At 56.9% G+C, this 9,893-nt stretch overlaps 1 protein-coding gene across 1 annotated transcript; it reads left to right on the forward strand.

Annotated features, from left to right (window-relative positions):
• Positions 1-978: 978 nt before the first annotated feature.
• LOC311151006 (ragulator complex protein LAMTOR1-like) lies at positions 979-2,442 on the forward strand (the record flags this gene model as incomplete). The annotated part of the gene is made up of 4 exons (XM_084201067.1): positions 979-1,034; positions 1,412-1,489; positions 1,947-2,073; positions 2,350-2,442. 4 exons carry the CDS (start codon positions 979-981, stop codon positions 2,440-2,442), a joined length of 354 nt encoding a protein of 117 aa, XP_084057193.1.
• Between the last annotated feature and the right edge of the window lie 7,451 nt (positions 2,443-9,893).

Raw genomic sequence — 9,893 nt, forward strand, 5'->3', positions numbered from 1 at the left:
GAAATAAGCCAAAGTTCAGAGTAGGTTTCTTGATTGGCCTATGTGTAGTGGTAACTGGGTATCATAGAACAGGTTGGTTTTATTTGTGTTTTTATTGTTTTCTTCCATATCCTCCAGCTGTTCCAAAGCCCCTCTACAAATGCATGAGTAGGGACTTGAGCTTGTCTCAGTATTGCACGGTTCAGGAGGGGAAAAAATCAGTAGCATCATTGCTTGTGTATGCAAGTGGACCCATGAGTAAGTGGGCAGCAGAAAATCCCTGATTCTCGTTGTCAGAAGGTGGATTAATCTCCGCGTGCGAGTCTGTTGGTAAACCTTGCTGATTCAATACCAAGGTAAGGCTCAGGTGAGAGGAGCATCTCTGAGAATAGCCTGGTGGAGAACCCTCTCTGAGGGCCTTGGTGGAGAGCAGACTATCCCTGAGCCAGCAGTGTTCTTGTGGCCAAGAAGGCAAATGGCATCCTGGGAGGCATTAGGAAGAGCATTTGCAGCAGGTTAGGGAGCAATCCTGCCCCTCTGCTCAGCCCTGGTGAGGCACCTCTGGAGTGCTGTGTCCAGTGCTGGGCTCCTCAAAACAAGAGAGACAGGGAGCTCCTGGAGCAGCTCCAGTGGAGGTTACAAAGATGATGAAGGGATGGAGCATCTCTCTTATGAGGAAAGGCTGAGGCAGCTGGGGCCATCCTAAAGCTCCCCGGCACAACCTGAGGTCAGGGTTTGGGTAAGAAAATGAATCCATGGGATGTGGAGAGGGTGGCAGGAGGGGCAGCAGCACTGTATCCCCTTCTGAGAAGGCTTTCCCCCAAATGCACAGGGGCAGTGTGGGGAGAGGGCTGTGTCCAGCCTGGTTGGGAGGGCTTTGGGATGCTCGTAGGCCCCTCTGCTCCCCTGCCTGACCCTTGACAGCTGTGGACACTGGTGTGTGTCCAGCATGCAGGGCCACAGCAGCTCTGAGCACTTCTTTGCTGTGGGGTGCACACAATGGGGCTGCGGCAGCCCTGGGCAAGTGCCCAGGTCCTCTCTGAGCCCAGGGCCTGGTACAGGGGCTCTCAGGATATCTGCCAAGGACATTGTCCTCCCAGTGGATCCTTTTTTCTCCAGGTGGCTGCATGCCAAGCTCCCCAGAGCCCAGACCAGACCCCAGCTTCCTGCAGCTTCTGCCTGCCTCCCTCTGCCCCAGGCCAGCTGTGGGCAAACAGTCCCTGGCATTCCCTTCCTGGCGAACAGCCAGCCCAGCCTGGCACACTTGTGGCCAGCTGGCAGCATTCATTGGGCGAGTCTGGCCTTGAGATGTTTGTTTTGGGGTGCTGGCGGGTGCTGGGCTTTGTCTGCCCTGGTCAGAGGATGCTCTGAGATGGGAACTCAGGGGGAGCAATGAACCTCCAGTGGGAGCCGCTGTCTTGTGTCTCTGCAGCAACATCATCGACATGTCGGCAGCGGATTCCCAGGGCATGGAGCAGCATGAGTACATGGACAGAGCCAGGCAGTACAGGTGGGAGCTGCACTTCTCCCCTGGGGTGCCTGCAGTCCTTCACAGCAGTGTGTGTCCCTGGGCAGGTCCCAGGGCTTTTGGCCTGGGAGAGTGAACTCGGCATGTAGAAGGGCTGCCTCATCTCAGAGAGCAGGGTGCAGCCTGCTCAGGGAAGGCTGCTGGCAGTGCAGGCAGCAGAGCCCAGGACAAAGGGCTCCTGTGTTCACCCAGCCCTTGGGACAGATGGTGGGGGGCTGGATGTGACTGCTTCTGCTTGACAGGTGCCTGTGTGGGAGAGCTGGAAGCTTCCTCATCCTCCTGCTGCAGGGAGTGAAGAGGGCTGGATGCTGGGAGTGCAGCACCTCTGCTCTCCCTTTCTACCCCTGGGGAGTGCCGGGTGCCCGGGGGTGCAGCACCCATCTTCTGGATGTCCCCATGTCTTGGCATGTCACTGATGTTCACTGCTCTCCCCTCACAGCACACGCCTGGCCATGCTCAGCAACAACCTGACGCACTGGAAGAAGCTCCCACTGCTGCCATCCCTGACTAACCAACCGCACCAAGTGCTCGCCAGCGACCCTGTCCCCTTTGCAGACCTGCAGCAGGTGAGCAGGGCTGGGCTGAGCCCCGAGCCCTTGCGATGCTCCCAGAGACACATCCTCTTCCTGGAGGAGCAGTAATTCCCAGAGCCCTGACACAACTTGTTAGAGCGGAGGGCAAAGCCTGGGTCAGGTTTAAGGCCTTGTTAGAGGTGGAGGCAAAGTCCAGGACAGGCTTAGGGACTCATTAGGGCTGGAGGCTAACCTCCTGCAGCAGTTTCTTTGGGACAACTGGGGGTTTCAGCAGCCACCAGTGACACGGCCATGTCTTCATGCCTGCAGGTGTCCCGGATAGCTGCCTATGCCTCCAGTGTGCTCTCACAGATCCGTGTCGACGCCAAAGAAGAACTGGTTGTACAGTTTGGCATCCCCTGAACCTGCCCCCACCACTGCTGCTTCAGCGCTTTGGGTTGTTTTCGGTTTTTTCCTGATTTTTTTCTCTTTATATCCCTTCCCTCCCCATGCTGCTGCCACAGAACTTGGACAGATACCCTGTTTCCTACTAAATGCCAAGGCGCCCATCATTGGCACGTTGAGCCCACCTGCTTTTCTTGAGGCTTTCTCCTCGTGGGTGGGTGGGTGGGTGGGTGTGGGGAGCAGGCTGTGTCAGCTGGATGCTGCCTTGCACCGGGACAAGCACAAAGGGAACAGGCGGTGCAAGGAGGCCCTGGTGTGGGTCAGCACCATATGCCCGGTCACCAGGATGCGTGGGCTGGAGCCAGGCAGATGTAATGCTCTGCATGGGGCCTGGTGGCTCCAACACCATCCCTTCTCCTTTTTACATGTTTAGACCTTTATTTTGGTTGTTTGTTTTTGTTTGGTTGGTATTTGGTTTCATTAGTAAATTACACACTTGGTTTTAATCTCATTCTACGAAGGATGTTTTTCCAGTGATGCCCCACAGTTGTTTATTGCCAGCAGTCCTGGCTAGACTCAGCAGCCATCCAATTATCTGTGTTTGAGCCATACACGTTAGCTGCCGTCCTCTGGGAATGGGATGCTGGCTGTGTCCCGGCGGCAGGCCGAGCGTGCCCCCTGCAGCCCGCCCTGAGTGCCGGGCCCCGCCCCGGCCCGCCCCGGCCCGGCGGTGCCCAACGGGCGGCGGGGAAGGCGGGCCGGCGCGGCCCTTCGAATAACAGCGGGCCGGGACCGGACCCGGCAAGAACTGGAGCCTCGGCAACGGTGCAGGAGATGAAGACGGACACGATTCCCCGGCCATGGTACGGGTAAAGCTAACACGAAGCGGGCTCCGGTGGTTCCCTCGGCGGGTCCCCTTCCCTAAGGGCGGGCGTGTGGATCTTCGTTTCTCGGGGCTTGGCCAAGTCGGAGCCTTCGCCAGCGGCATTCGACGGCGGCGTTCCTCGCGGCGGGCTCCTTTGCTATCCCCATCGCCGGTTTGAAAGAACCTTCTCCTTTTGCCCTTCCTGTGCCGTGCTCGGGGCAGCCCCGTCCTGCGGCCCTGAGCCTCCTCAGGCAGCCCCGGCGCTGCGGAGATGACTTCCGAGAGTCTCCGGAACAGCAGCGAGGGGTGAGCGTCCCTGCCTCGCCCGAGTCCTCCCTGGTCTAGCTGGTGACCCGTAGGATCCGGTTCCCGTTGAATCTGTGGCCGCGGGGTGTGTGCATATCGGGGGTAGTTTTTCAGGGTTCAGCTGGGATGTGACTCCAGTCAGGTTAGAGGGAGATGTAGCATCGGGGGCCATTCTCTGCCGGGCCCCGGCTTCCCCGAGCTGCGCTGGGGCCGGGAGCGGGTCTGTGCCGGCCCCACCGGCACAGCTCTCCGTCACTCGGCCTGGGCAGGGTGACGGCGGTGAGCGCGTCCAGGCTCGGACGATTCCCCTCCCCGTGGTGAGGCGCGGAGGTTTCTGTGCCGTGCGCCTTTAACGAGCGCGGCCCCGGCGCGGTGACGTGGGGTGGCGCAGGGCCAGGAAGGGGAACCGCTACCTGCCAGCCCCGCCGAAGAGAAGCTCAACAACTTTTCTTTCGTGCGTGGCCGCTGGCTCCCCGGCCCTTCCCGGCTTGCCGCGCTCATGGCAGATTAACCCCAGCTCCGCCGCCTCGCCGCCGCGTACGGTCCCCGGGGCCGCGGGTGGCCGCGCCGGGCTCGCCAACACCCGGGCGCTCGGGTCGGCGGCTGCTCTCCCCCTCTGCCAGATGCGGGCCGTCCGTGCCGGGGGCTGCCGTGGGTCGCTCACCCAGCCTGGGTGCTTCCCGCAGCCGGACCCCTGGCCCGGGACAGCCCTCGGCGCGTTGGCACGTCGGGAGCTCCGGAGCGCGGGCTTGCGTAACGCCGTGTTGTGACCGGAGCGGCGCAGGGGAAGGAGGGGATGGACAATGCGGGGATGCAGCTGGAAGGCGCTCACGGCCGCTGGCGGGCTCCCCGACCGCTTCCCGCCTGCCATCAGGAATGGCACGTCCTCACGGCGGGTCGTGGCGTTGTCTCAGACGCTCAGGGTGGCCAGTGTTACCAGTGACAGGCCAGGCTGTGACCGCGGCAGGAGCGGGTAGCCCTGCCCGTCCGGATCTCGCACCAGGCACCAGTGTGTTTGCAGACTGGTTCTGGTGAAACCCAGCTCGACGCTGGTGGGACACGGTTTTCTCCGAGGGTCTGCATCCAGTGCTGCTAGTGTGTTGCCCGGTGTCTTTGGGTAGATTTTTAGAGAGAGGTCTTGGCTGTGCTGCCGGGGGTGGGGGACGGACAGTAGTTGCTGAGTGACCCAGCCGTGAGACAGGGAGCGGAGTTTTAGCCAAATTGGAGGGAGGACCTGTCCTGCCGAGGATCCCATGCTTCCCAGCTGGACTGACGGCAGTGGGAGCTCTCTAGTCCCCAAAGCCACCGTGACTGGTTGGCTGTGCTGTGCTGAGCAGCTGCAGATCCCAGCCAGGCTCCTGGCCCGTCATGGTGCAGGTGTCCAGGTGCAATACAGGGTGAGGAGCCCCCTCCTCATCTGGGGTTACTTTTTGGCTCCCAGCAGTCCCCTGCCCTGGAAGACTACCAGGGTGGCACTGGGGACAGCCACCGTGGAGGCAAAGGTCGCTGTGAAGGGGACCTGGCAGTGATCCCAGATCCCGTCAGGGCAGCTCATCCCTGCTCCCACCCAATGGAGCTGTGAGCTCCCTGTGCCCCCAGCAGGTGGTTCCTTCACTAGCAGCAGTGGGAAGGGGAGCTGGCAGTGCTTCAATGGCTTGGCCACTGCCTTGCTGGACAAGAAATGTTAGTGGCATTTGGAGGCGAGGGGAGGGAAGATGGCACAGCAGGAGAATGAGGAGCCTGAGCAGCAGTTTTCTATTGACCCCTTGTCAGGATCCTAATCTGTGGGAGTGGACCTGGCTGCTGCTTAGCATTGCTCCCCACACTGAGCCTCTGGAGAAGCAGGAGGATGCTGGCTGCTCCTGCACAGCTGGCCAGATGCAGGGACACATCCTTCCTTGGTGGTACAAATGCCTGGTGCCAGGCCTAATTCATTTAGGAACATAGTTACCTTTTTTTGTTGTTTTTAGGTTTGGGCAGGGACCTGATAGGCTGGCCACGATGTCTCTTCAGGGCGCAAGAGTTACTGCTCTCCTTGATTAGGAAAGCTCCCCCTCCTGTGCTGGAGCTCGCTGCATAGGTGGGACATGCTGCTGCCAGCTCTGGCAGCTTTGGGGCACGATGCTGGGGCTTGTCGTGGCTGGGGCAGGTCCTAGGGTAGCCAAGTTCCTACTGTTCTTGGGCAGGTGGGTGTTTGCAGGAGAAGTCTTGCTCACCCTTCCTGTTGAGTAACCAGAAATGCTGGAATGGCTTGGTCTGGTCATGGAAACTGCCTGGGAGATGGAGCTGAGCCTGAAGCAGGCAGCAGCTGTACTGTAAAGGTGTTATTGGATCTGTCTCACAAAGTACTGCTGTGCCCAAGCAAAAACTCAGAATGGTTTGGGTTAGAAGGGGCTTTTAAGCTCATTCAACTGGAATGTCCTGCCATGGGCAGGGAGACCTCCCACTAGACCAGCTTGCTCCAAACCACATCCAGCCTAGCCTTGAACTCTTCAAGGAATAGGGCAGCCATGGCTTCTCTGGACAACCCTCTCAATGAAGAATTTCTTCCCAATATCCCATCTAACCCTGCTCTCTGTTAGTGGAAAGCCATTCCCTCTTGTCCTGTCACTCCAGGCCTTTGTCCAAAGTCTCTCTCCAGCTCTTTTGGAGCCCCTTTAGGCACTGGCAGGGGCTCTAAGGTCTCCCTGGAGCCTTCTTTTCTTCAGGCTGAACACCCCCAGGTCTCTCAGCCTCTCCAGAGAAGAGGGGCTCCAGCAGTGTGATAAGTGGGACCTGTGCCAGACTCCCAGATGTGGAGCTGTGGGGATCATGTTCATCTGTTCCCTGGGAAGGGGTGGTTTAAAGAGGTGGATTTACTTTCACTCCCAGACCAGTCTTGCTGTCCCCTGCCAGGACTGGAGGTGGTGAGTGGCACAGCACAGTGTTGTCTTGGTTTCTGTCTTCTGACTGTCCCACCCCATTTCTAGGTGAACAGCACAAAGGTTTGTCCTGATCCCCTCAATGATCTGTCCCAGCTCCAGGACTGTAGTGTCTTCATCAGAATTATCCACAAAATGTGAGTATGGGGAGCTGTGTACACATTTCAGACCACACAGCTGGGTCTGTGCTGTCTCTGAGCCATGGCCTCGGCCCCCAGGAGCTAAGGGGCTCCTGTCTTGGGCAGCGTGGGAGTGGGGATCTTGGGGTATTTATTCCTCCTCTGGCATATGAGATGCTGAGATCTGCATCTCCTCTGTGCCACTGCACAGCTGGGGTCTGCCTGCAGAGCTGTTGGGTCCTACAGAGCTGCCCAGGGAATGTTTTGGTCAGAGTTCCTGTCATTTGAAACTTGTTATCTCATCTGGCACTTAACATCTGGGTTTGGTCCTGCCATTGTAGAACAGCCCTGAGTGCTGCTGCCAGTGGCACAGGGTTCCTGCAGCTGCACAGGGGTTATCCATTTTTCCTGATGCTGCTCTGGTGAGGGAACAGCCCAGCAAGTTTTCCTGAGTGGCAGCCTTTGGACCCCGAGGAAACTTTGTATCTGGAAAGCAGTGTAAAGAATGACAGTTTATGCCTCGTAAAGTGCTTCTGTTGCCTTTTCAGGCTGCTGCTGAGTATAGTGTGGTCAGGATGGAGCCTGTGTGCTCTGCCCTGGGACCTGAAGCGGCTGGAGTGGGAGGAATGCCTCCTTCAGGAATTGTGTCTGTTCCCTGGGAGCAAGGGGCAACCAGAATCTACAGGCCATAATGGGCATCAGAGGTGGGATGAAGCCTGGTGGTTAAGGAGCTGGCAAAAAAAATTGAGAGGGTGTGAGGCTGCCATGCATTGCTTTCAAACTCTTCCAGTGGGAGGCTCACTGGGAGCCTGTCTGCTATGATTACCTCCTGCACAGGGTAAGGAGAGCCTGCCTGGAGCAGGGATCTGCCTGCAGTGGGTGGGGAGGAAGGAGCTGCCTGCACCACAGATATATTTAGTCAGACCTGGTTAATCTCCTGGGTCTGTGCTCCAGCTCGGATTAGTAGGGATCCTGGTGGCACATGCTCTCTAAAGAGGCCTGGCCATTGCTTGATAAAGTGGGGTGGCAGCAGGGCAGCTGCCACAGCAGCTGGCTTATCTGAAGAGCTCCTGGTGGCATGAGGAGGAGCAAATCCTTTTGGCAGCCCCTATCCCAAGCCAGGTTCCTGGTTTTGGCACCTTGGGAGTAAGTGACAGTACTGAAGCGGTGCTGGTCAAGCATGATTGGTATGGGTTTTGGGCATGCCATTTCTGAGCTGCAGTTGGGTTCAATGACCCTTGTGGGCCTCTTCCAACTCAAGATATTCCATTAGCTGGTGGCTGCTCAGGAAGAGTGTAGTCACAAATAAGGGCAAGAGGAAGCTTCAGCCTCCCCAAAATCCAGCAAGAAATGCCTCAGGCTCCATGCATGGACTGGCCCCTGTGGTGGTTCCCAGTCAGTGGGGCCACCACAAGCTCCCTGTGCTATGCTGGGGTTGGCAGGCAGAATAGGAAGCAGTGCCCATAGTGGGGGTGTCGGCTGTCCAGCTCTAGCTGCTCTCCCAGGAGGGGGATTCCAGGATTCCAGGGGATTCCACCCCCATGCATCTTGTGGTTTGTCCTGGCTCTGCTGGCCCTGGTGTGGGGGCTAAAGGCAGAGCAGTGCCCCAGAACCAGCCTCTGGCTCAGCAAACCCTGCTGCACAAAACTCAGCGTTGGTCTAATCCCTCCAGAAGGAGTTAATGCAAACCCTCCACTCTTCCAGCCACGGGAGCAAGGAGGGGGAGTCTGTGCTGGAGCAGCCGCTGCCAGAGAGGATCTCCTTCATCCATGGTTTCCTGCAGAGTAAGACCCTCCGCTGGTGCTGGGGAAAGCGACTGCCCCTGCTCGGTGCCCCTGACCTCTGAGAGAGTCTGGTCTGCTGTCTGCAGCTTCCCTCTCCACAAAGTGACCCCCTCACCCCACATCAACAGCTTTGCGAGGTGGAAGCCTGTGGAAGGGGAAACTTCCAAATGGGAAACTTCCAGATGGAAATCCTTATCAGAGCCTGAGTTCAGAGCAAAGGAGGTCCTGGGTGCAAAGGGCAAGGTGCCAGTGGCTGCTCTGGTGATGCTGCCTTGAAGCAGTTTTCCTAGCTGGGTACCTGGACTCAGGATCTCATACTCTTGCTCAGTCTTTCCTGGAGGGAAGACACCATATCCCACCTCATATCCCCCCCCTCCAGAGATGGAACTGTTTGTGCTGATGTTGGAGGGGAGGTGCCACGGTGGGGAGGCTGGGATTTAGAGTGGGGTTCCAGGGAGGGGAATGAAAGTCTGTCAGAGTTAATGGCCAAGGCTGACCACTGGGATCTCAGCTCTGGAGCCCATCCTGCCCCATGTCCCTTCTCCCTGGGGATGAATTACAATGCCCTCCTGGCCATGAGTGCCACCTCAGGGGAGGCAGTGTGCCCAGTGGCTCCTGTGTGACTCCTGTATGACTAGGAATTCTGCTTCATATTGCAGAGCACTGCAGGTACAAATTCACTGCAGAGAACGTGGTCTCTGTACAGAAACTTGTGGAGGGGAGAGAGGCCAGGACAAATTAACTGAATATAATATTGAAGAAGGCAACCACTGGACTGTTATGGATGGAGGGGGAGACAATGATTGTTTTTTCTGAGGAAGAATCAGATTCATCAATCTCAAGCCCAGCAGACTCAAACTGGGAAAGAGGCCTATCTTCCCCCTGCCTCTGCCCAAGTCAAGAGATCCTCCGAAGAAGACTCAACAACACTCCGTAAACAGACTGGGCAGCAGTGAGATGCAAAGCAATAAAAGAAAAAGATTTTGATCTAGCTAAAGAGCCACTCTTAGCTAAGCCAGTTAGAGAAGATGCTAATCCAAGATGGGAACCGTTGAATTATGATGATATTAAATATTTGAGAAAAGCAGTAAGGGAAAATGGATTAGGCTCACTGTATTTCAAGCAATTGCTGAAAGGAATATATTGTAATGTAAATTTAACATCATATGACTGTTGCTATATTTCCTCCATAATATTGACAGAATCACAATGCATCTTATGGGACCTGAAGTGGAGAAAATTCATAAATAGATTACTTGAAACTTATGCCGGGGCCCCCTATGCTGCATTGACACTGGCAGATTGAGCAGGAGACCCTCCACATGACAGGTCTGAAGATCAATCAGCGTACCTGCCTAGAGTAGTACTTAATGATCAAAATCAAAAACACTGCTTGCAAAGCCCTGCTGCTGACTCAGCCAGTGGGGACTCCAGAAGGGACTTGTACAGAAAAAAGACAGGGGCCAGTAGAGGC

Source organism: Fringilla coelebs, assembly GCF_963513975.1.
Source record: "Fringilla coelebs genome assembly, chromosome: 2".
In the NCBI taxonomy this organism is placed as follows: domain Eukaryota; kingdom Metazoa; phylum Chordata; class Aves; order Passeriformes; family Fringillidae; genus Fringilla; species Fringilla coelebs.